The sequence below is a fragment of the Phaseolus vulgaris genome, chromosome 2 (assembly GCF_000499845.2).
Source record: "Phaseolus vulgaris cultivar G19833 chromosome 2, P. vulgaris v2.0, whole genome shotgun sequence".
NCBI lineage: Eukaryota > Viridiplantae > Streptophyta > Magnoliopsida > Fabales > Fabaceae > Phaseolus > Phaseolus vulgaris.
Window position 1 is genome coordinate 28,359,390 of NC_023758.2, and position 26,932 is coordinate 28,386,321.

Here is a 26,932-nt window from a genome sequence, read left to right on the forward strand (position 1 = left end):
TATATATTAAATGTATTAATAAATATTTGATAAATTTGTGACTTTGAAATTTGGTATAATTGATTTAATTAATATAGAATTAAAGTTAATATAAAAATGTGATAAATGATTAGATTTTGTTATATATATATATGGACAATTGTTTATATTGTAACTTTCGTTTTAATAATAAAAGCATTTTTTTTAAAGACTAGTTACGTGAGTTATGGTATTTCAGATTAGGATCAGTAATGAAATTTCTGTTTATATAAGAAGACTAGTAATCTCATTCTACATTGGATAAAATTGAACCTCATAGGTCTTATAAAGTGGATAAGATAAATTGCAAAACAATTAGTAAACAGCTATTAATCAGAAACAAATAAAACATTTCTCCTAAGATTTTTTTTTTTCTTTTTATACACGAGTTCTAATATATAATTATCTTTTATCCCTGCATTAAGGGTTAACAGTTAATTTAGTTTAGTACTTTTTTAAAAATTAATTTCGTCCAATTATTTTTTAAAATATATATAATTTGATTTTTCTGTTACATTAAAAGATGATGATGCAGTATATAGAATGACAGAGATGATGATGTATACTTATCTTCAGGTATGATCTGGTTTGTTGCAAATTCTCCATCATATGCAAACCATGATTATAGGATTTTCAACGATTATAAACATCGAGTTTATAGGATTTTCAACGATTATAAACATCGAGTTTTAGGAAGTGTCTGGTTAGAGTGGGATTGACATTGGAGAAGAAATGAGCATAAAGCTTCATAAGAAGGAGCTAGCTCATCCAGATTTTCTTCATCTTTCGTCACATATACCCTCGATGCATCAACGACTTAAGTACTAACGTCGTTGTCATAATGTAGGTTTTTGTATGATTGGTTTGTTTTCTCTCCTAAAATTTAATTTAGTTCTGAAATCAAATACATTCTGACAACCATTTTAGACTGGTTTGAAGAACAAGAAACTTAACATAAATAATAAAAAGGGTTCTTTTTTTCTTCCATTTCACCATTGGTTCCAAAAAAAACAATTCATACCCACCTATCCCCAAACTAACAAAAAAAATATATATTATTTTCCTTTCCACGTATCAATTAACAATCATGCAATTTCATAATTAATTGCAGTGAACATGACAAAACAAGCAATCTATAAAAAAAATTGAAGGTTCACAAAAAGCTTCCTCATTCTGTTATGGGGAAACCTAAATCATTTTCTGTGAAGTTATTGTAATGTCTAGTAGGAAATTGAGAATTTTCTTGTTTTCTACACCCGTGGTATTCCATGTTGTAAATGCATTGCAACTTATGAAATTATTGAGCACAACTTAAATGTTTACATTAATATAAAAAATAGATGACTCTTTTTATATCAGTAACATGATTGTTTGCACGTGAAAAAGAAGGATAAAATTTAGATTACACGTGAAGATACAGTATTTATAAATGTGACATTCAAAGAAGGATAATTTAGATTACACGTGAAGATACAGTATTTATAAATGTGACATACAAAGAAGGATAATTTAGATTACACGTGGAGATACAGTATTTGTAAATGTGACATACAAAGCACGTGAAAAAAGAAGGATAATTTAGATTAAAAAAAAAGTAACTATACCAGGTTTTAATAGACCGTAGGTCAATGAACCTTAGTAACTAAATATAAATTGTTACTAAATATAAATTGTTTGTTATCTGTTAATTTTAACAATATCTTCAAATAATTATGTCCCTTAAGAATGATTAAGTTTGATTCATCTTTCAAGAAATTGGGGTCTTCTTCCATGTCCAGAGTTGTTCAAAACTTATTTTCTATGATGCGATACACCAATCCAAAATACGGATGAGAAGTGGAAGTGAAAAAGACAAAAGGAAATATTTAATGAATGTTATTATAAAAAAAAAACATAAGGTAGCAAATAGGTGGGTTGAGAATGTATCTGAAAACAGATGGTTTAAAGTAAACTAATGAAGTTCTAGCATCAACTACATTCAAACTCCAAAATGACGAAAGAAGATGAAAAGAAATGGCTAGGAGGAGCTAATAATATCACAATTGACTTGTCCAGCAAAAAATTGAAAATATTTGCCTCCAAAAGCAGAAATATCCATCAAAATACTAAAGCCTTAGCCTTTCTTAACATTGGATGGTATCTGCATGCAGCCAGTTAAACATCATTTAGGAGGTATGACCACATAGCAGAAGCAAGTTAGTTGCCTATGATTTCAAAATTTATTACAAATACGAATTTCATAACCCAACATACTTAATAGCCAGTCATTCCTTTATAAGGTATAAACTAATATTATACCACAGTTGAAGACCAATAGCAAGATTTCAAAGCCAAAATTAAGTTTTTTAAAAAGTAAACAGTACCTATTATAAAAAAAAAGGTAATCTATACCTTCGATTGAAGTTGGGTCACTGCAAGTTTCAATAGAGCATCTCCAACTATTAACCTCAGATTCTTCACAAAATCTTCCCGGGATATCTGCTTTGACTGAACAAGAACAGCACGATATATTAGAGATATTTCATCAATCAAGGCGTAGGCAACAAGTGGAGCTACTTTACATACCCTGAACTGTTCATAATGTCTTCTGACAAGTTCCATATCATTAGGAGGAACCTTGTTTCTGATAGCAGCAAAAAGCAAAGGAAAAGGCATCCAAGGCGATGTTGGACCTCTTGCGGCAGTTGTTCCCTGGAAAAATATCCCACAAATCCAAAATTGTTTCTATTATGATCTTTATATGGGGCAATAATGCCAACAATATTGACTTAAGACAAATTTCAAAAAAGTGTTTGTTGGAAACTGTAAACAGAAAAGTAAAACTAGTATTTCCTGGTTACTGTACATTTGGCACTTTTCTAATAGAAAACCAAACGTGTTTGGTTGGAGGGTGAGAGTGAAAATAGAAAAAATACATTTAATTAAGAGTGTCTGATAGAGAAGAAATAGAAGGAAATAACTAAAAATGAGTGGGTCCCACCAGTACTTTTCTACTTTATTTCTAATCTATTTCCCCTCTCCTCTCTCTCTCTCCTAATTTCTTCTCCGTTTATCTTCAACCAAATATCTTTAACTTCCACTTTATTTCTCACCCTGTTTTCACTTATTTTTATTTCCATTCACTCCATTTCTCTCTTATCTACAAAACAGGACCTAAAAACCAAAAAAATGAGATATTAAAACAATAATGACTGAATTCCTTGTGGGGGAGAAAACAGACTACCATTCAGACAACTTCAAATATGTTATGAAGCTATCGTAATGTCCCAATCACCTTCAATCTAAATTACCAACTGATTATTGGGAAAGTAAACCATACCCTAATCTGTTTCTGGCATAAATATTGTTTTTCCTCACCAAAACTCTAATTTGTGTTTGCAACCATAACTCAGACCATTTTATAACTATCAGACTACCTTAATAGTCAAACCTTCATGAAACTTCCAACTCCTTCTGAGTTATTTCCCTTAAAACACACAATGTACTTTTAAATATTAAATTGAAAATACAAGGCCAAAAGGTAAACAGAAACAAAGATAACAGTTGCAGGTAAAATCAAATGTTATAAAATAGGTATTAACATACAAAGCCTGGGAAAGAATCAGTCTAAAACTCAAATATCAAGTAACATACCTTAACTACTGCACAAGAATTTAAGAGTCCTTGAGGTCCATGGCAGGCTGTCATAACCCCAGAAACAGTATTCTTCCTTTCACTTCCACAAAAAAGAGCTGTAAAAATGCATCACATATTAATGATCAAGACAAAAAATTAAGAAAGGTATAACACTCATACAACTTCGCATCAGAAACCACCCACGAGGAGGTATCAACAATCTATTGAAGAAGCAATGTTTCCTAATACTAACATCTTATAGAAATTTTTCAACCAAAAGGAAAGAAAGATCCACGTGTATCAACTAGTTTGCCTTTTGTTCTACTTCATTGAGTACTAAGTACATAATATTAAATAGTAACAGGGAAAATTAAAGGAACAATTTATCACCTTCAGCATCAAAAGGCACCTTGAAGCTAACAACAAATTCTGGATAGATATGGGTGTTCATGTTCATATTCCACACCACATAATATCTCGGACATTGAATGTCATCCACCCCATTATCATATTCACAGCTACTGGGTTGGAACTGACCAGTGCCGGGATGGAGAATCTCCATGTTCCCCATTATTACACGACAAAGGACCAAATGTCGAACCCCATTTTCGTCAACATCACAATAACGTGCACTGTACATACAGCAAAATTTAATCCTTCTCTAAACATTCCAAAAGAATGATATAGATAAAATACATAATAGTAGGCACAATAAAGTGTGAAATAAACATAATAATATGATAAAAGTAGATATTGGAAAAAAAGTACTGTGTGTAATATACATATAATAAAACAATCTCAACAAAAAAATTGACAGTCATAATTATAATAATTAGGAAAAGAACAAAACCAGGAAGAAAATATGCTCACAACTCTACACCGAAAGTAAAAGTAGTACAGCAAAAACTGGTTAAAGAATATTCCAGCAGTTATGAATAACACACTTTATAACCAGTATTCTACTACATAAATTTAGGATATATTCAATTTTTATCAATATCTAGACAATAATGTTTACCTTAAAAATTATATAAATATAAATACTTCTTCAATGGCATAGAGTACAGAGAAAGAACATATGGACAGTCAAGAACAAAAGTAAGATCGACGATGAGAAAAAATACTAGCATAGAAATTTCTAACATAAAATTGCAGTAGTGGAGACTATGACTCATGCTATAATTTAGATAGATTTTGGTGACCAATTGCATTAGAACATATAGAATCAAATTGTTCATCAACTTTGCAGCTAAATCTAGAAATCAGAAGAAGCTCGTACACAACCATTCATCTTACTTTCACCCAGATAATAGATAAGCCACATATAAGTTGATCATGACTACAAAAAAAAGGAATTTGAAAGATTAAGTTGTTTGCAGTTGAAGATATCAAAATTAACCTGGTGTCAGGGTAGGTAACAGCTGCAAGATGAACACCAGTGCCATATATGCCTTTAGATGCAGATAGTCTACAGTGGCCAAGCCCATACTCCATCATTGTATACAGTTCTCCTTTAGTAGAAGCAAGCCAAGCATACTGAACATTAGCATTTCCATGACATTTTTTGGTAATATCAACTTGCTTCAAGAATAGGTCCAATCGTGCTTGCATTGACGCACCTGAGCACCGGTCAATTCCAACAATGTCAGAATCAGTAATGCCATTATTGTTCATTCCCTTAAGAAATATCTTGTGTACAAAATTGAAATCCAACCTTCCATATATAGATTCAGTATATGCATCTAAATCTATGTCTTGATTTTGCTGTATAGATTCGTCAACATTTTCACAGTCCTTTTTGTTAATGCTATTTTCTACTTCTACATCATATGGACAGTTTTTTTGTTTAGTATCAATTCTAATACCATTAACTAAAGAATTGGACTCCTCTGTACACTCCCTCAACTTGCACTGATCCAGCCCATTTATTTCAATTTCTAATTGTAATTTTATTTCATTAGAATCATATGACTCTGTACTTTTTCCACTGTCCTGTTTGCAGATATTATAAGGCTGTTCATCATAAGCAGCATAGACCTCAGGGAAAAAGCAGCCTCCTGCCTCATCAATCCAAGCAATCGGTTGTTGCAAACCAGTTTTCATGTTCAACATATACATACGGAAAAAATTTAACACCATATGATACCCATTTAACTCCACCTCCACAACCGACTTCTTGACTTCAAGATCTTTCTTAACAAAATCAAGAATATCCCTAGGAAAGTCCACCCACTCGCTATTCTTATAGAACATCAGACGAGCCGGTTTCCCACTCTTTTTATAACTTAAAAAGCGGTTACTCAAGGACCGCCCAATATGAGGACCAGCATTTGCATGCTTTTTTCTAAATTCACCCATTTTTTTCTGTTTCACAACCCTGCCTGAAGGCTGCAAAGCTCGGCATATACGTGCAGCATATTGGGTAGCTCGTTTTCTCTTCAATCTGAGTGCAATCCGATCCAATGCCTTTGCAGTTCTCACTTCCATTTCTTTCAGCAAGAAAACTATCTACAAACAAGCCTAAGTAAATATTCTAAGGTGCATTAATGGAATACAACCCTAGACCCTGAGAAACTTCAAAGAAACTGTGGCGGCAATGCAGAAGACCACGATATCAAGAATATTTGGTATTCCCTGGATATTTAAAACATTTTAGAATATTTAACTAATATATAGGATCATTTTATAAGTTAAAAAATAAAGAACAAGGCATAAATCAATAAAAGCATTCCATGCATAACAAAATGAAGTAATATGATACTTACACAAGTAAAATATCGCAAAAGTACTATCTCAAACAGCATTGAACTAATAAAATATCGTTAAAAGAGTAATCAACAACATCCAAAAGACAGTCAGTTGACTTGGAAGACTTTAAATATAAATAAACTCAATGAACAGGATAATGCTATTGTCCATTGCCTATTCATTCTAGGCGAAATTTCTTCAATCTTACATGAACTTCTTCTCATATATCAGAGCCACTTGTAAAACCGGCTAACCAGTTCCAGGCAACCATTTTATGGTGAGGTCCACGAGCAAGTTGAAGCACATGGCCCCGGGAGCTACTGGCAATTATGTGGTCCAAGAAAAGTTGATACACAAAGTCCAGTAAATGCACATAGCAATAAATGGAATCTGTGGGCTGTGTGCTGATTAAAAGGGAAATGTATGCTCTGAATGAAAATGTAAAATTCCCCCCTTGACAAGAATAGGACCCGAGGCATTTTAAGCACCAGAACCTCCATCCTCACATGACCATAACAATATTAAGTATATATATAATAAATAAATAGTATATTTACACAATATTCTCTTTTAAGTCACCTAAAGAACTCATGTGGTTCAACTAGTGACTTACTAGTTTGCCTAGTAACTCATTAACTCGGTATATTGATTGAGTTGATTATTGGTTGGGTTTTTAAAGCACCAGACATAAGAGGTATTCGAAAGTTGCCTTAATTGCAGTCACTCCTAGCCTGTGCTAATTGAAACTCTTAGGTCTAATGATTTCATGGACCAATAGACATGGCCTAAGTAGTATTCATAACTAAGGCTAAGGAAGTTCTCACCTTGTAAGTTGTTTTCATGTCATTGAGTTAGGCATTAAGCATAATTCCAATTGTATTAGATTTAAGAGAAAGATACAAAGAAAATTTTCTGATCTATTTCCTAAATTGAAAACCCATTGAAAATAGTGATACAAAAAGAGCTAGTTAGAGAGTTCGATAAAAGGAAAAACAGCATACCATCTATGCTATAAAAAGAGTACATAGAAAAGAAATATAAGACAAAGTATAAATATACTCTTAACACAATGCTGGAACGAGCAAAAACTGTTTGCATTTTAGACTACCAAGATACCAAATTAGATCTTACAAACATAGTACCACCAAATCTAGACCATTAGTTATCTAGGTCAAAGGACCAATCAGCATCACAATACCAATGTTGTCAAACTCGAGGATCGGGATAAAAAATTGGAATTTCAGGATCATAATAAGAGTTTTGAGTATATGAAAAACTATATTCATAGACTTGTGCATGCATTAAAATAATAGAGACAATAAAAATAACACATAGTAGGTCTTAAGTAGTAAGATTCAATACACAAACTACAAATAGGTTAACCATTCATAAAATTACTCATAATAAACAGTAGAATCATAATTGCTTAATACAAACAAACTATCCAAGGAGATTTTTCATATTAAAAGCAGGATAATCATCGTCCTTCACACTATCTTCATTTTCATTGATGTCATCTCCTCCACGACCTTCATCATTTTCAACAACCGGAGGAATCTCCAAATCATCATTAGATGCAATAACACCACTAACATCTTCTCCAAATTCAACTAAGATGTCTTCATCTGAAGCATCCAAAGTTGAATTTGCTTCTTCATTCACCTTCATCATCAAAAGCAATATTATCAATGTTATAGTCATTTTTGTCTTTTGAACATCCTTCTTGTTCAATCTTGAATTAGCCATCACAAACACCACATCATACATGGTCTTTCACCATAAATGATTTCTATTTTTGTGGTGGACCTAAATAACTGAAAAATGAACTAACACATCATACCCACATAATAGGTGGTATAAGTAAATAATTATAAAATCAATTTTATAAACTTAAGTTCTTGCCCTCTCAAAAGCCCTCCAATTACACTTACAACCAAATGACCTACAAGTCAAACTCAATACTCTAAGAGCAAACCTTTGTAATTGTGGATGTTCATCACCATATAATTTCCACTATTGTGCTGGAGTTTTCGTTTTAAGTGCATGTTAAGCTATTAGAGTACCAAAATAATCCATATTTACACTTGAAACTCTCAATCTAAGCATCAATCTTATTGATCTCATCAATATCTCCAACCAACTTATCTAACAATCATACATTCCAAGCTTCATTTAAAAATCAGCTTTAAATTTCTTATTATACTGCAACATAGGACTAAGATAACAACATGCAACATGCAATAACCTAAACAATTAGTCGTCCCATCTCCAATCAATGATTTTTATTAGGAGATCATGAACATATTTCCTTGGGTGAGAATGAGTGAACAATCCAACTTATGCTTGACTTTAATGGCTAAAGAGTAAACAAGCACATGGAGGTCCTTAAAGAGAGAGCAAAAGTTTGGAGATTAAAATTTGTATCAAAGTAGAAGATTTCCTAGTGATAATAATGTGATCGAGATAAACATGAATGTAGATGACATATGTTTGAGTACAATAGACCAATAGAGATGGATAACATTTAATTGCTGAAAACTGAAACAGAAGCAATGTGGCTCTCAATTTGTCAGACCAAACGGTGGGAGCTTGACTGAGACCATAAATGACCTTGTTCAACCAGCAGACAAAAAACTTATCTGAGACTTCAAATCCAAGAGGTTGGATCACGTAGACTTCTTCCTCAAGGGTGTCATCAAAGAAGGCATTGTTCACGTATAGATCTAGGATTAGAGAAAGATATTGGGGAACTTTTTGAACTATTATCTAAAATGAAAGCCCACTGAAAACAGTAATATAGTATTTATATGATAAGAGTTAGAGACCCGTGCTCTAACCAACTCTAAGTTAGAAAGTACAATAGAATGAAAAACAGCCTACCATCAATAGATGTGCAGAGTATATAGAAAAGAAAAATAACAGAGTAAAACTATACTCTAATAATACGTGATCAAAGTCCATCCTCGATTCATTGTTGGATCACCCACATTATATATGTTGCAAGCCAATATCCTAAGGCATGAGGGTTGTTGGCACCTTCATTGTGCTAGGAGTGAGGAGTGTGTTTAGTCCCACATCACCTATACACACAGCCTAAGTATTTAACTAAGGCTTGAGAAAGTCCTCCCCTTACAAGACTTAAACTTTAAGATCATATACAATTTTCACCAACACAAATGCACAATTCAATATTAGATAATTAATAGATTTTCGAGAATAGTTAGTACTTCTGAACCCAATTACTAGTAGTTTATATCCAAATAGTTTGTGTTTGCTATCATCTAAATACTCCAATAGAGTCATATAAAGATGCAAATATAAATATATGAAAAAAATGCACTGCTGTTATATTAAGTTTGCAATGCAAAAATATCTCCAGAAAAAACAGGCCAAAAATCATGCATGCTTGATGTATGCCATTACAAGTACGACCACAAAGAGTAGGTAGAAAGGAAAATAACCAAAATTCGAAATTCAATTAGACCAAGAAAACTAAGAGTAACCCCTGATTGTATAAAATGAGAGATTGATGGATAACTAAGAGAATAAAAAATAATAAACTAAATTCCAGGTAGCAACTGGATTTATTATTTTAAATTCTCACCAAACCAGAACAATTATCTAGGCAACCTAGACAAACACCAAACCTTAAACATCAAGAAATTCACAAATCAGAGAAACATAAGATTTACGACAAAATTAACTAATCGCGCATGTATAAATGAATTTAAAAGGCTTAAGCGTACCCAGCCATGCATGCAGCTAGTGTGTGCATACTCAACATGTTTCTTCCTGAAACAGCTCTTCTCCTGGTGATGGAAATTAATAGCATAAAAATCATAAAAAAAACAGAGAAAAAAAAAACATCAAGAAATCGAAAGGTCCGTGGCAGTTAATAAACCAGCAAAGACATTCTATAAACAAAACACAGCCAAAAAGAATTCCACATTTATATCACTTCCAAATTCTAATAGCAAAATCAGCCTAGAAATTCATGGGAAAAAAAACATCAAAATCAGATCAAATACAGAAAACAACCAATCCCAACCGATCTACCAAATACTGCCTCTAATGGCAAAGCCAAACAAAAGCAAGCCAAACAAAAGCGAAAAATTTTCAAAATCACCGCAATCATTCAAACTACCAATTGAAAATAAAACATATGGAGGAATCGAGAGAAGGTTTCAGAATTACCTCAGACAGTAGAAACACAGAAAACTACACAGAGTTACCTATTTGCCACAGAATTTTATTTTTTTTTGTTTTTCTTAATCTCTATTCTCAACTCCAGTGCATCAACTAGGATGAAGATACATGCAATGGTAGTGTTCTTCGCCGAAGAACAACCCTATGTGGTTGAGTCGGCGAATGACAGGATTTGGTAGAACCCAAACGACTAGAGGACAAACATAACAGTGGAGACCTTTCCCACTCTATAGACCCCTAGTGTTCTCACCACCACCCCTTTTCCAAGTAAACTCATGCAAGATTCATTCTAGGGCTTTGATAAACCTACCAGGCTCGCATGTTGCTTTCTCACAGCCCGTTTTCACTGGACTTGCATCTTGAAAATTAAAAAAATAAACTTAATTACATAATTTTGATCGGCTACATTTTAATTATGGAATTTAAATTTTATTAATGACCCTTGATCATTCATCAAATCTTGCTCAATGTTGATGATGATTTTAGTTTGTTTATTAGTAATGGTCTTACATTGATATCAAATAAAAATAATAAATACTACCAACCATTTCAGCTTTTCAATTGCATCAATTAAATGTTTTTCTAATTTTATGATACTAAAAAGATAAGTATGTTCAATTGATGAAAATGTTCTTATTTTATAATTATAAAAATGTTTTTACTTTATTTTTGTGCATGGTAGTTTTGTATGTCATTATTCTTCATGATGTTATATGCTATTTTTTATGTATGCAAAGATTATGTTGGTTCAGAGTTTAGTGGAGTGATTCAATAATGTTTGATACTTTCGTTAATTAGAAAAAATAAAAAAATTAAGTGTTACTTCATAAATATGAAATTTTTTTTTTTTTTTTGCATGGTAGTTCTGCATGTTTTTCATTGTTCATGATACATATATTATTTTTCATGCATGTAAAGATTTTGGTGGTTCGGGAGGTGGTTTTATGGTGTTCCATTCATATTTATGGGTCGTTCTGGGTCTTTGAGGTTGTGACATGGTGGTTAGCGAAAGAGCAATATCGTATAAATTAGAGTTACAGAGAGGTAAAATGGTAAGTTTTAGTATAAATAGTTGATTATGAATGACGAGGTAATCCATTATGCCAGGTAATCGCGATTATGGACACTTCATTATATGAAGAAAACATTTTGGTTTAGGGTTTTTGGTGATTGCAAGACTGTCGGCGGTTGACGACAATATCTCTTACAAAATATGCCTCCTCTTCGATCACGATTGACTTAACCCCTTAAGCGTTCTGACATTGTTGCGATAGTCTGTAATCATGAAAGATGGGAAGAATGGTCGTGGGGTTGACGATGTTGATGGTTGTGACGACGTACACAATAATTTAAAAAGTAAAAAAATGATGCAACATTAGGTTTGATAGATTAAGCTAAGTAATGGATATCATAATGATAATGATAACATTAATTAGTAAAATATATGTTATAATTTTTTTATTAAATTATAATATAAACAATACATACAGAATAAATAGAAATATTTTCGTATTAATGAATTAAATTTATAATTATTATTTTTATTTCAAATTTGTAAATGATTGCTATAATTTTTAAAAAATTGAATTAATTTATAAAAGAAAAGATTTAACAAAAAATAAAAATAAAAAAAATTCATGTAACGATTTGTTGCTAAAAAAACAATTGTTTTTTTATAGCCTTTGCAACAAGTTAAACAGATAAATTCAAAAGTGTTCATTTTTGTAATTATCAATTAAACAATAAGTTAAAGTTTAGGTAAACGTCTTTTAAATTGTTAGTCATAATAGTTTTAGATATATCATTTATTTGATTTCATTGAAACCTTATCTTAAAAATATTAAAAAATTAAAATAAATAACTGAGACTTAGAAATGATAACCATTTAGAACACATTTCTCATTTTGCCACCATCACAGCTTTAGGTTATCAGTATTGATTATTTTGGAATTTCTTCCTATTTGATTATTGCACGTTGCTTCTAAAAAATACATATCCTAAACCTAAACTCTCAAATCAATAATTTTTTTTATGAAAACAAACAGTATTAATATTACCTGTAATAAAAAAAAAAAATAGGGTGACATTTATTTTTTATTGTACAAAATTTAACTGTTTCAAATTAAAAAGAAAAAAAAAACTGGTCTCATGATATTTTTTCATTAAAAAAATATAAAAAAAAATCATTTTTAAGAGATAAAATAAAGATTTTTAAAGTTATATTAAAAGATATATTTTTGTGTTAATATACCCTAAATCCTAAAACCTACCTTTATTAATCTTATTACTTTATTTGGTTGGAACATACATGTTTATGATTGTTATAATTATTTTAGTTATGATTATTTTGATTATTTTAGTTATGTATCTTTCTACCATTTTTTATTATTTAGGAATTTGAAGTCATCTATGATACGATTACATGAATGAGTGACTGTTATTTGTTATTTATTTATTTTACTTTAAATGGTTTTATGTAATATGAATTATCCTTTAATTTTTACATTAGACTTTAGGTGTTTGAAATTGTTTGGACCTTTGGTTATATGAAAAATGTTGTTACAGTGTTATGTTTATCTTCTTAGTGTTTAATTTTAATTCTTTATATACTTATTTTATTAAAATATACAAAACAAGAGAATGATAAAAATAAAAATAAAAAGTGAGATTGATTGAATTGCATAACTAAAAATAAGTAGAAAATATAGTTTTTTTATAAAGATAAAAAACACACATACATATATAATTTAAAAATTTAAATATATTTTAGATTTTTTTATATAGTAAATATGTATCATCATCACACATCCAAACTGTTTATGCTACATGTGTTATGAGATTTTGTGTGAAAATATTAATAGATCATACTAATGTTAATGAAATCAAAATTTACTTACAAAGTTAGACGATCTTAACTAGTCACTAATATATATCATTATAATTAATGTGATATTTAATAAATATATTAATGCATATGTTTCTGGGATGTTATTATACTATTTTATTAATTAGTAATAGTATCATGTAACATTAAGGTTGACTTTACAGTATGTTACCTCACATGTGCATTAAATATAACTTGATTGATGAGTTGTGTGGCCAATGTGATTTAAATACATTGTATGTATAGATGATCATAATGGATAAAGAAAAAATTATTTAAAATTAAATAAGAAACCCAATAGAAATATCCATTATTATTATCATATGTTTTTTTTAACACGATTGTCTCTCAATTATATAGTCTATTTATGTTTATCCATTTAAGATGTGTTTAATATTATAGTTTATCGACTAATACCTGTCTATATACAATTATTTTGTTTTATGTATTTGTTAAATAGTGAAAACTTAAAATGTTTGTAATTACATGCTATTTTTTATTTTAAAAAATAAACTTCATCCAAGTTAACGTTATCATAAGAAAATGTTTTTATTTAAACTTTTAAATGTTGAAAAGATACACTGTTCAATTTAAATTAAATAAGAAATGAAATTAATTATTAAAAACACACACGTCATCGTAAGAAAATATCAAATGTTTTTTAAAATAGGCGAATTTATGCATTTTAAATAGAGATGCATCTAGAATAAAAAGTTAAAAAAAGTAATTATGGGTTTTGGATTTATAAAAATGTGATATAAACAATAATAATTTATATAGGTATATAAAGAAGATTTTTTTTATACCCTTATTCTACATAAATTTTTTCTGATTCGTTTAATGTATTTTATTTTATTAAAAAAATAATTATTTTGTTATTTGATATGAATTATCTAAAAAAATATTTTTTTTTTTAATTTTTTAAATTAATATTAATAGACAATTTTTATATACAAATAAACTTAAGATAAAAAAAATATATATTCTCAAAAATACCAAATCTCATATATAGTAAAATAATTTTTATTTTTAATTATCTTTCCAATTCATTTCAAACAACTCCATTTTTAGTAAAATATTATTATTTTTTTATCTATCACCATTAAATCAATTATAACTTTAACATGGACATATTATACCCTCTAATTTCAAAACTACAAATTAAAAATAAAAACTTCAAACAAACTACAGAAGAAAAAATTTAATTAATTAATTAATATATTTTTTTACATGTCATTTTTTATTTTTTTTAATATCGACTCATCTGAAATTAATAGTGAAAAAAAATAATTAATATTATTAATAAATGTCAAATTTCTTATTCATGGTTCATTTTAATTTGTCAATTAGTTATTTGTGGTTGTTATAAAGCATAACTGTGTTGTACTAACCAGAGGAGAAGCAGAAAAAAATGGCTCAGATTTCAGTTTGGGTTTCACCCTATAGCCACCCTGTTCCGATGGCTCTCGTCCCCGTGACTTCCCGCACTCCCTTCATCTTCTCTCAAAACGTTAAACCACTTTCTCTCTCCTCTCCGCTCTCTCACCTCTCTCTCACACCTCGCTCTCCCAGGTTCCCTTCTCGTCGCTTCCGCGCCTCCGCCGCTGACGACGCTGGCAAACCGGCTGGGAAGATCTCCGACGAGTGGGGCGAAGACCTCGAGCCCGAAGCTCAAGCGTCGTCGTCCAAGCTTCCCGACTCGGATCCTCCCAAGTACGAGGACGAATGGGAGGAAGGAGGTGAAGCACCCGACGCTGGCGGATATATAGACGGCGGGAACGGAACTCCGATCGCTGAGACTCCGGCAGAGGAGGGAGTGGATGATAAGGTGGAGGGGCTGAAGCGTGCTTTGGTAGATACTCTCTATGGCACCGAGTTAGGGATTCAAGCCGGGTCCGAGGTTCGTGCTGAGGTGTCCGAGTTGGTGACTCAGTTGGAAGCGGTGAACCCTAACCTTGCTCCGGTGGAGGAACCTGCCATTCTAGATGGGAACTGGGTGTTGCTGTAAGTGTGAATTTCTTTACGAATTGTGATTTTCGTGTGTGTTATAATATCGTTATGCATATAAAATGTCTCATGATTTATGTATCATTGCGTTTTTGAATGAATTGTTTTCCAATAATTGTTTAATGAGTGTTTGACTGGAGCAATAGATAAGTATAAACGCATCATGTGAACCTAGTAAGAGAAGATTATAGGATTTAAACATGTTTTAAGTCGATGAACATCTGAGACTATTTTCAGAAGATCACTGTTTCACATAATTAGGTTAGGTGAGTTTGGTTGATGTTATGGAGAACTGGAACAGTGCTTCATGGTTGACATTTCTGTTGAACTTGAGCAAAGGCTACTGTATATCGATTATGTGTATTTGACTGAGGTTGCCATATGATATTTATAGGTGAAATGTTGAGGGGTTGGTGGCTCTTTCCTCATGAGCCTGTCACGGGGTTTGTTGTATGATGTAGGATGTCTTTTCTTACGAATATGTTATTACTTGATTGATAGATAAGGCTTCATGGTTTATGTCCTTGAGAATGACAAGCCTGTATCATCTACATCACCAACTAATTCATAGGGGAGAAGAAGTGGGTGAGAGGAAGTTGTTGAACTAAGATTGTTGTTCTTCATCAACCTCAACCTCTAAACAAGTACGAAGTACTCATTGGTTTCTTTATGGCACAAGATCATCGTATGAATTGTTGATTAGAGTTTCCAGGATAAGTTGAGACGGAATTTTTGTGACTGTTGGGAAGCCATGTTATTTTTTTGTAGTTTAGAACACTTTCTTTACAGCAATTGCATTGCAGTAGTATAACTTGGCTGAACTTCAGTTTGCAACTGTTAAAAAGCCTTTTAGAGTGGGCTAGGAATCCCATCAAGGAACTAAATCCCTTCATTGAGCCAGTCAGCTAAGGGAAATTATAACATGTTGGTTGTCAGTCATTTAAGTCAAATTTATAACCAACAACAAAAACGCAACTTTTGAAAATTTTCATATAAATACCAATTACTTAATTGAATATTTTTGTGCAAGGAACAAAATAATTACAATATCCATAAATTATTATTAGGTGTGTTTATAGATTTTTTTTATCTTTCTAAATTCTTTAATCCATAGCTTCCTGTGTGTTTAGAAAAAATATAATATAATTCTTAAGTAATATTTGTCTACATATCATTATTTTGATTTTTTAGAGATGCATATTGTGAATAAAGAAGTTTCATTCTTATAATATTTTTTAAATAATATTTACTTTTTACAATTGAACAATTTTAAATGTTTGTAGCTGCAAGCTAAATTTTCTTTTATTGTACCTCAAATTTAAGCTAATCCTTAAAATTTAATGTTAATTTTTAAGAATACTTTTTATTTAATCTTTTAAATAGCAAAAGGATACCTTTTTAAATTTGAATAAGGGATGAAATAAGTTATTAGAAACCAAAAGGATCCTTAGGAGGAGGAAACTTGAACCACCTTTAAATAATGTTGAATTGTAAGTAAGGGATGATATGTTATATATTTTGAATAAAATTATAGGAAGGAACACAACCTTTGAATAATGCCATATCAATATTACTTTTCTACTAAATTAATGTTATCAAATATTTGTTGGCAATATGAAGTAATGGTAAAGGCACGTCACATCACATGCACATCACAAAAATCAAATAATTATATATAGAAAAGTATCACTTAAAAAAATATATGAAACAATTTCTAAGTGCATGTGGATTAGATGTTTGAGAAAGGAGGGAAAAATTATCTAAACTTGACCAATAATGATTTATGGCTCCTTCTAATTTTGTTTTCTTGCTTAAATATATTCAATTAAGTAATTTATATTTATAGACATTTTTTACAGTATATATTTATATTTATTCTAAATTCAACTAATCAGCCCTGGAAATGGCTGGACAACCAGCAAGTCGAGTTGGAAAGGTGAAAAAGGTCATGAGGAAGTTTTACTGGAAAGGGTTAATGTTAGTATTGCAGTATTCAGAACCAAATGCTGACTTAACTAAACTAATTAACCCTGGTCCACCGGGATGAATGATTTGCTCTGTTTCTTTCCTTTTTTTTTTTATCATTATAAGAATCTTAAAAGGTTGATTGCCATTTGTACTTTGGTGGTTTCTCATACTGTCTCTGGTTTTTATTGGATTCATATTTAGTGTAATGTGCTTATATTACATTGCTGGCTGATTGAAAATTGAGGATAATATTGGGGTAACAGCTATCAAGTAAAATTTTCTACAGGCAAAACTCATAATTATAAACCTTTGAAGTGTTTTTGTTACTCAACACTTAATATTCCTTTTGACATTAAAATAAACTCAGAATGTATTGTGCTAGTTCTTAAATAAAGTCATTGTTTCTTTGCTTGTCAAACTGTTTTCAGGTACACAGCATCTTCTGAACTGTTTCCTCTTCTAGCAGCAGGAAGATTGCCTTTGTTGAAGGTGGACAGGATTTCTCAAACAATTGATACCAGTAGCTTCACCATTATAAACTCCACAACATTATCTAGCCCTTTTGCATCTTTGTCTTTCAGTGCATCTGCCTCATTTGAAGTTCGAAGCCCTGCAAGAATACAGGTATTCCCTTGAAAAACATTATTATTTAATGAATGCTGATTTTTTAAAGACAAGGTAGTAAAATGACAAAAGGTTCTAGGGGTTAACATCTAAAGGTGAAAGGCACCAAAAGTGAATTTCTCATTGATGAATTATTTTAATGTTAAAAGGAAGAGTAAAATATTTCACTATATTGCATCAGATTTCCATATAAATGAACTATTTGAGCCATAAAGGTAATGTTCACAATAAATAAAAGATTAAGATGTTTCACAAAACCATGAGCTGGTTGTGCCAAAATTGTCAAAGTCTAATGCAAATTAGATGGTATGACCTTATTATTTTGCAATGGTTGACAACTCATTAAGGGTGTGCTTCACCTGGACCATGAAGACACGCCTGTAACGCTGAAGACAGTGTTTTGATCAGTAAGACTGCAAGAGGTGCTGACGCTTCACCTTACTTCCTCAATTGTGCATTTTGACATCTTTGACTGTATTGATTTATTGGCCAAAAGAAAAAAAGAAGAGGATAAAGGATAATATGTACAGCTAATATGATGTTAAAAGAAAAATACTTACTACGTTTATCATTCCATGCTTTGTAATTTGCTGGTGCTTGAAAGAGTTCATCTTTTTATAATTAAGTGGTTAAATATATAGTCGCTTCTATTCTATCTCGCAAATATGATATGTATAATGCTTATTGTTAATGATATTGCAATTCTTATGCAGGCAAAAGTCGTATGTTAATCCATAGTTTGTGTAGTGTGCATATGAACTTTTGAGATTTCAGTGATCAGAGAACTCTTGTTAACATTTTTAAATGCGAGCAGGTCACTTTTAAAGAAGGTTCAGTACAACCTCCAGAGATAAAGTCCAAAGTTGAACTACCAGAAAATGTGGACATTTTTGGCCAAAAGCTTAGCCTACAGCCTCTGCAACAATCCCTTGGTCCACTGCAAGGTCTGGTGGAAAACATATCGCGGGTCATTTCTGGTCAGCCGCCTCTGAAGATTCCCATCCCTGGCGAGAGGACAAGCTCCTGGCTTCTTACTACATATCTTGATCAGGACTTGCGAATATCAAGAGGGGATGGTGGTCTTTTCATCCTGGCAAGAGAAGGAAGTCCCCTTCTTGATCAATAGGAAAGTAATCATCATAGTCTTTCTTCATCTCCCATCCGTCCCCGTCCCCTGAAAATAATCTGAAAGGTTTATTCAAAATGTCTCAATTCTTTTTCCTCTCAAGCTGATGTATATTTAAAAATGACGGGTTATGTTTTCAGGCTGCAATTTACAGTATATAAAAGTATCGGAAAGACAGTGTCTACTCCTTATTAGCTTCGGTGAAATATTGATTTGGTGAGGGAATATGAAATCGATTTTATGAAGCTACTTTTGAGATTGAGACTGTTTTGTCTTAGTTGGGAGCTAGATTAAAATTATATGCAAAATGGGTATTTTTGTACGCAGTTGTTGCTGTTCTGCATACTTTGGACTTGGTTGTTATTGATTTCTCACCCTTCTTCAAGAGATTGTTTTGGGGTGCATAATGGCATGCATTCTCTTGCTACCGTTTGATAACTGAACATTATCAATTCATTTCAAAAGAAAAAAAAACCCACCAGGGAAATTAGTAGTTTTCCCGACAAAACTTATTTTTCATTGACCTTTATGTTTAGGAATTAGGACTCGTTTATTGTGTTGTGCTTTGTTAGTTTTCAGAAAAGAAATCCGCCAATAAGAAAAACAATTTTAAACATAAAAACTTAAAATTTTTATGTCATCATCTATGTAGGGTCTTACATTTTGTACCTAAGATACATGCCATAGTCTGTCACAGACAATAACTTCGATTTTCTCGTACCGAACTAAATGTAAAGGAATTGATGACTGTGTAGATGACGCATAGTTCGTAACGCATACTCTGTCGGCTAGATAAGTTAGAATTGATAGAAATGAATGCGGTAATTTTTGTCTAGACAGCGAAGCTGAAGTTTTAGGTTATTTATCACTTACCACTTGGAGAAACATTTGAAAATCTAGCTCCAACTTCGGTTGATGGGTATTTTTAAAATGTATAAATACATTATAAGAATAAATACTTGCAATTATTCATCAGCTTAACCTTTTCGGGCTTTGTTAGCCTCTGCTTCAAAATCAGCAAATTCTCGAGAGCAAAAAATAAAACTAGAAAACCAGTTCCGTGATTCCTGCATTTGGTTAGTTAATAATACTTGCTATGTCTACATTCGCATCTGTACTTTTGCGTGAGAACAGTTGTGAAAAAAAGGGTAATGTCACCTCCAAAGAAGAATGCATTAGAATATCATATAAGCACGGTACCTAGATTTGCATAAACACGGTATGCCTGAGCAGTTGACGGATGGAAAAAATCAGACTACAAGTTGCACAAACCAATTTTGCTGGGAAAAACAAACTAAAGAACAGCACAATCTCCATGTCATTATTCATTCAACAGGAAAATTATCCATCATATTAACAACTAGTTCTTTTAATCAAAACTAAAAACAAACGCTTAACCACTGGTTATCCAAAAGGAAGCCTGATGAACTATACAGAATACAAAGAGACAACGATAACAGAACGACAAATTTGCGTATGCCACCACCATCATTTTCCAAAAGGGTTAGTTATGCATCATCCACTGCATAATGTCCTTCCTAACAACACCCCCTGACAAATTTACTCTATAATTTGATGAGACAATTTGAGGCGTAGAAACGCTAAAGTGCCTGCCATGGATGGTAGTCCCACCAGGATTTGACCGTCGTATCACTCTCGGAACTGTAGGAGACGCCATTGTCCTTGCTGAGGTAAACAAATTCCTATCAGAGTCCCTCCTCAACGTCCCAGAACCTTTGTGATTGGAACTGCCACCTCCTGCGGCATGCCTTCCAATGCTTTCAGTGGGCTTACCATTCGAAGGTGGTGGACCACGAATCTGCGCCGATGGTTTCATTCGGTCCAGGCACCGCAATATAAAGTTCCCGATATTCCTACCTACTTCTATGTCCCTATCTTGAATGTTCCGATGAACTTTGATTGCTACATCGAACACACCACGGGTCCGTCTGCAAAACACCGAACAGAAACGTAAGTCCCTAACATCCATTCGTAATTTCATGATGGAATCTACATTTAGTTCTTTTTAATCAGCTAAAAGCAATTGATTGATCATTGATTAATGACTATCCTTTTAAACACTGGATCTTGAGGTCACAATTCATTTTCTAATAGTTAGCAATCCTTAACAAAATTATTGCAATTTTGTGTGAATAAAATCAAAACCCTATTATTGCCTACCGGTAGAAAAGAATAAGAAAAGCATTGGGAATCGAAGAGAGGAAGGAACCTGTGAAGAAATTGGCGAAGTTTAGGGTACTTGGGGCTTACGACCCTGCGTTGAATCCTGAGAGCGAGCTTGTATGTTCGCTTGAGACCCAAGAAATACGCGGTTCCTAGCGTTATCTCCCACAACACCATTGAAATTCCTCTCTCTACAACTTTTTTCCTCTCTTTCGATTTTCTAATGTTCTTGAACACTAATGTTGACAATTCCTTTTCCTGTTGCCGCCCAATATTCTGTTCCCCTTCTCATTTGCGCTTCCAGAATTTTCTTTCGGTGACGCTCCTTCTTGCGTTTTTCATTTCCCCTCCTCTTGCACCATTTTTGGCGTTCAATTTTGCCTTTGCACCTCTCAACTGTTCTACCTTCTTCATATGGGCCTTGAACTTTCAAGCTCAGCCCAATGTCCAAAAATACTAATATTTTGCAATTATTTTATGCACGTCTTTACATTCTGTGACCCCATAGTTTGAAGTGGCACGTCCGTCAAATAAAAAACGTGCCCTTACTTCATATTTCTAAAATGTAACAATAAAAATAATCTCAGTTAAGCAAGTCTGTAATTATTTCACTAACTTTAATTTGCATTATCACATAACTTATTATATACACAAATTTATAATTGTTTTTTACGTAGGCGATATATTTAAAAATGTTAGTTATTTAATAGTTTCTACAATTTGGAATGACATAAAATAAAATAGATTTAAAAATGTGTTAAAGGGTAATAAACTTGAAAGTATACATATATGGGCTATAGTGAGTAGTTTCTATATACACGACCTAAAATTTTGAAAATATACATGTACATTGAGTAAATAAATAATTAAAATTAAGAATTTCACAATACAGAATGAAAACATGTTTCAGTTTTGTATTGATTCATGCACTCTCTCTTAACACAATGAAGACATATTTTGATTGTATATTTTCTAAATAGTGGAATTTTCTGTCAAAATTATTTAAACAAAATTTACAAAAATTATAGGGTGTAAAAGCTTAGCAAAATAAGAAGTAGAAACAGCAAAGCCGAATTCATATTGGGCTTTGTGTGGGTGAAGCCTATTTGGGTTCTTTAGGCTGATCCTATTGCATTGTGTCCTTCGTGTTTCGCTTTTTTAGGGTTGATTAAATAAGCCTAATTATCTCTTGTTCCTAGGTTGCATAATTGTATTGGATTCTCGTGTTATATCATCAAAGGGAGAAAAATCCACTGTCATTTATTACCGATAATTTCTCATCAAACAAACTTAAAGAACCTAAAATATAAATGAACGTACCCAATATAATATAATATTTTAGAAATAAAATAAATGCCAATATTATATTTTGATTTTCCTAAGGATAAGTAATTAAAACTCATTCAACTAAATTAAATTTATTTTAATAAGTAAGAGAAATTCATCCACATTTTGTAAGATAGTATTAAAAATAAAACATTAAAATTACAGTACATTAAATTTTAATTTTCTTTAATTTATCCTAGAGCAAAGAGGTGGGAGAACCTAAAAAGGCATCCCAAAGTGAAAAGGCAAAAACAAAGAGATGAGTAAAGGAAAAGGAAACACAATAAGAAAGAAGACAAGCAACTCAGCATAAAAATAAAAATAATAATAATAATAAAATAAAATAAGAAGAAAAGAAAAGAAAAAGCTTAAAAATAAAATTCATTCATAGTGGACAAGAAACACACTCTCTATCTCTCTCTCTCGTCTCTATCTCATTCTGTTGTTTGTAGCAGCCACGATGCAGAGACAATCCCTGGGTTCACCATCACCCAAAGTCCCCAAACTAGAGGCGCTCCTCTCCGATGAAGACGATGCTCCCAAACCTAACCGTCTCTCCTCGCCGCCTCCATCACCGCACAAGTTCGTTCACTTCATTCCTGTCCTCACTCTCCTCTGCTTCTTCATCCTCTACCTCTTCTCCCACGCTCCCTCTCCATCAGGTACTCCACCACTCACCTATTTCATATAATAATATCACATACTTCAATTTCTCAATTTCAAAATCCCTCATCTCTTCCTCCTCCTCCTCTCAGACTTGAATCATTTCTCCGGATTCAACCGCTCGCCCTCGCATCGTTTAGGTACGCAAAAGCAATGCATTTCGACCTTCTTTTTTATTTTTAAATTATTTTTTGTTCATGCATTTGTATCGATCTGTTTCTAGATTTGCCGGACAAGATCGGCGGCGACATTGGACATTACATGGATGTAAAAAGAAGCGAGGTTTTGGCGATCCGAACTTTGCAACAGATTCCGAAATCTCGCTCTCACCGGAAACTCGCCGATTTTTAAGCTCACATGTGCTCGCTCCTCGCCTTCCGTAATATTTTCCCTTGCCTCCATTCTATATTCTTGTTCACGTTGTACATCCGATTCGCTTTTATTTATCGCCACAAAATTTAAAATAAAATAAAAACCAATTTCACCTGCTTAGATTCTCCATTTTGTTTTTGTCATCTCTATTTCTCTGCTAAGGAAATGAGTGAGTGAGAGTGTTCACGGTATTGTGTTCCGGGCGCAAGATAGCCTGCGTGCGCCCGGTGAATGTTGGATACAGCTGGAGTTGGGGACCGTTACTGCACCCTCGGGTTGCGGTTAAGTGCCAGCTGGAATTTGACGAGTTTTTTTATGATGAAGGAAATTGGGGTGAGGTGTTGGCTGTTTTAGAAACTGAAAGAGTTACCGCTGAGTGCATGGGAAGTCCGTGCAACCTGAGTTGCTCTGAGGTTAGGTCCAGGTGTCATTGTATGAGGGAGTTAATGGAAAGCAACGAACAGGAAAAGTACTGTAGAGGGCAAAAGTGTCGGTGCTTAAGTGAAAAACTCATGATATAAATATGTGTTTGCTTGGAACCTTTCTTCATTTGTTTGGTCTATGTGTGTTTGGATGAAACTTGAATAATGGTTAGTAAAGTATATGTATGATCGGACGCAGACTATGATAGCGTGTGTGTGTCTGGTACGTGGGGCATTCCTGGAGGTTTTTATTGGCTGCTCCCTAATGATATTCAAAGATAGATAGGATAGGCATGATAGAATATATCATCACATCAATTTTTAGATATATATAGTTTATATTGCATTCACGACATCCATTGGAAGAAGAAGACACGTAGCCTAATCCTCGGATAACACCAAAATAAATTATTTTATATATATATATATATATATATATTTGTCCAGTATTATTTTAATTCCTAAGTAATATTTGAAATAATAAAATTATACTAGTGCAGCTGAAGTATGCACTATTTATTAATTTAGTGCATTTTATTATTGTTTGGAGAGTATTAAAACATTTTGGATATTACTTGACACACAAATTAGTGTAAAACTGTCTTAGAAATATTAGATAATCGTTACAGACTAAACTAATTAATAAACATGTATAATTCTTGTTGACTGGGTACATTTGGCAAAAAAAAGTCCAAAGAGGAAATAATTGCCAATTTTTTTATTAAATATGTTAGATATTATTGTGTATCTTGATAATTTTTATTTATTTAAATATTTTTTAAAATTTGGATACTTAATCAATTTGTACAATTTTCGTATATAATTTATTCATACAATTTAGTGAAAAAAAAATACTTTACAACTTTTTTTAAATTAAATTTATATTATAATAAATTATTATTATTATTGGTTGTAGAACGAATATAAAAAAATTAAAACAGTGTCAAAGTATCGTCATCCCTTGATGGTTGCGTGAGTTGACTTGGCCAAATGGTAATATATGTATGTTCGAATATTAAAATGTTGAACTAACAATACAAACTAATACTGACCAAAGAAAAACACTATTAAAACTACCAACTCATACAATTGAATAAGTAAATCAATTAATAATTTATTTAAATAGAGATTTGAAATACTTTAAAATAAAATACATTGTTGCAATATTTTTAAAACTAGAATTTCATAAAGTATGTGAATTACATATTTCATCTGCTGTGTAAAAAAAATTAAGAATTTGAAATTTCATAAACCTTATTTCTCATTTTTAGGTATTTTATTTTATATTTTTTAAATCAATCTTAATCAATACTTCATCAAGATGAATTTGACATTCTCAATTCAACATTATTTATAATCTATGAAAGTTATTCTGGTGCATTAATAATTTAAAAAATCAACTAAATTAACCAATAATGTCACTTCAGTACCTATCCCATTATTCAAAACACTCATAATATAAACAAAAACAAAAAGTCACTTGACTATTGTTTTCACCAAATGGTAATTACAATACATTGACAAATTGAATTTTTTATTTTTTTTATCATAATACTGTATAATTTATAAATAAATATACTTGTGAAATATATAATTACATAGGTATAATTTAACAGTGGCCTCTGTGAACATATGCACTATTGAAGCAGTGTAGATTTTTACTTTTGTACAATTTTATAATAAATTACATGATTTTAACACGACTTTAATTTATATATTAAATTTATGTAATTTTGACACAATTTTTTACAATAAAATTATGTTTTTTTTATCTGATTTATTTATTTTAATTTTTTTTAAATTTCTTTATTTAAATAATTAAAATATAAAATATAAATTTTTAACATATTAAAAAATCAGTAAGTGGTTAGTATATCCACAAAGTCATGTGGCGAACATAACAATGATGCAAAGTTCTTCCCACTGACACCTATGCTCCATTTTCTTCCTGAAGCACACTTTTTTGTTCCTCCCCTTTTAGTTGGTAGTGGGGCTAAAGTTGAATCCCTACTAAGCAATTTTGCGTAACGATTAAGCTTACCAATTGATCAATTTAATTGATTGAGGATTAAAAATTTACTTTATGATAACATTTCATGATTGATAAATTTTATATCTCATTGGTTTTGTCTCTTCTAAACTCATCTAATATGTATCCACTGTACCCACCACAACTTCTGGTTTTGCATTTATTGAAAATTAAAAGTTGATGATGACATGAAAGTTTAAATAAAGAGGAAATGGTCCATATCCCAACTACAGTTATCACCAAACAACAACTTTATTTAATAAATAAAAGAATGTGGGGCATGGTTTCACGAGCTGAACTTGGCAAAACTATATAACTCGTGAATAGACATTGAAGAAGTTCTCTCATTCCACAAATTACTTCACAATGCAAAAAGTTTAAAACAAAGTGACATAGATTCATGTCATGCATGTGTGGCTGCTATTAGTAAAATCCCACATCAATTAATCAATTATGAATAAAAATATTCTTATTTTAATTAAGAAGAATATTTTTCAACTAAATTATTCAGTTTAGGAAGAAATGATTTCTAATCAAATTATTCTTATAATTCTTTATGGTTATCTACTTATATATCATTTTTCTTAACATATAAATTGGTTTTAGTTTTCTATATTATTTCTAATAATATTTTTTTATGTGATGATACATAATTTTGTTATTTTAACTATTATAATAATATAAAAAAATTATGAAATTATTATATAAAATATTTATTATTATTTAAGATTTTTTATACA

General features: G+C 31.5%; 4 protein-coding genes across 6 annotated transcripts; 2 read left to right on the forward strand and 2 right to left on the reverse strand.

Annotated features, from left to right (window-relative positions):
* Positions 1 to 1,861: 1,861 nt before the first annotated feature.
* LOC137811237 (inactive poly [ADP-ribose] polymerase RCD1-like) lies at positions 1,862 to 10,973 on the reverse strand. 3 transcript variants are annotated; one of them, XM_068612898.1, is made up of 8 exons: positions 10,576 to 10,973; positions 10,128 to 10,190; positions 5,033 to 6,267; positions 4,024 to 4,265; positions 3,652 to 3,749; positions 2,584 to 2,709; positions 2,410 to 2,505; positions 1,862 to 2,158 (listed from the first exon to the last, which is right to left on the reverse strand). In XM_068612898.1, the coding sequence occupies exons 3-8, from the start codon at positions 6,118 to 6,120 to the stop codon at positions 2,132 to 2,134; spliced, it is 1,677 nt and encodes a 558-aa protein (XP_068468999.1). In that variant the 5' UTR covers positions 6,121 to 6,267; positions 10,128 to 10,190; positions 10,576 to 10,973; the 3' UTR covers positions 1,862 to 2,131. The 3 variants fall into 3 exon arrangements, with proteins under 3 accessions (XP_068468999.1, XP_068469000.1, XP_068469001.1); XM_068612899.1 differs by having other exon boundaries at positions 5,033 to 8,043; positions 10,576 to 10,856; XM_068612900.1 differs by lacking the exon at positions 10,128 to 10,190 and having other exon boundaries at positions 10,576 to 10,941.
* Positions 10,974 to 14,838: 3,865 nt separating this feature from the next.
* LOC137811241 (plastoglobulin-1, chloroplastic) lies at positions 14,839 to 19,458 on the forward strand. Its single transcript, XM_068612904.1, has 3 exons — positions 14,839 to 15,475; positions 17,875 to 18,070; positions 18,885 to 19,458. Exons 1-3 carry the CDS (start codon positions 14,883 to 14,885, stop codon positions 19,194 to 19,196), a joined length of 1,101 nt encoding a protein of 366 aa, XP_068469005.1. The 5' UTR covers positions 14,839 to 14,882; the 3' UTR covers positions 19,197 to 19,458.
* A 1,033-nt stretch (positions 19,459 to 20,491) lies between these two features.
* LOC137811243 (uncharacterized) lies at positions 20,492 to 21,704 on the reverse strand. Its single transcript, XM_068612905.1, has 2 exons — positions 21,427 to 21,704; positions 20,492 to 21,145 (listed from the first exon to the last, which is right to left on the reverse strand). Exons 1-2 carry the CDS (start codon positions 21,555 to 21,557, stop codon positions 20,701 to 20,703), a joined length of 576 nt encoding a protein of 191 aa, XP_068469006.1. The 5' UTR covers positions 21,558 to 21,704; the 3' UTR covers positions 20,492 to 20,700.
* A 1,384-nt stretch (positions 21,705 to 23,088) lies between these two features.
* LOC137811238 (uncharacterized) lies at positions 23,089 to 23,861 on the forward strand. The gene is made up of 3 exons (XM_068612901.1): positions 23,089 to 23,368; positions 23,462 to 23,509; positions 23,593 to 23,861. Exons 1-3 carry the CDS (start codon positions 23,167 to 23,169, stop codon positions 23,718 to 23,720), a joined length of 378 nt encoding a protein of 125 aa, XP_068469002.1. The 5' UTR covers positions 23,089 to 23,166; the 3' UTR covers positions 23,721 to 23,861.
* The last annotated feature ends 3,071 nt before the right edge of the window (positions 23,862 to 26,932 follow it).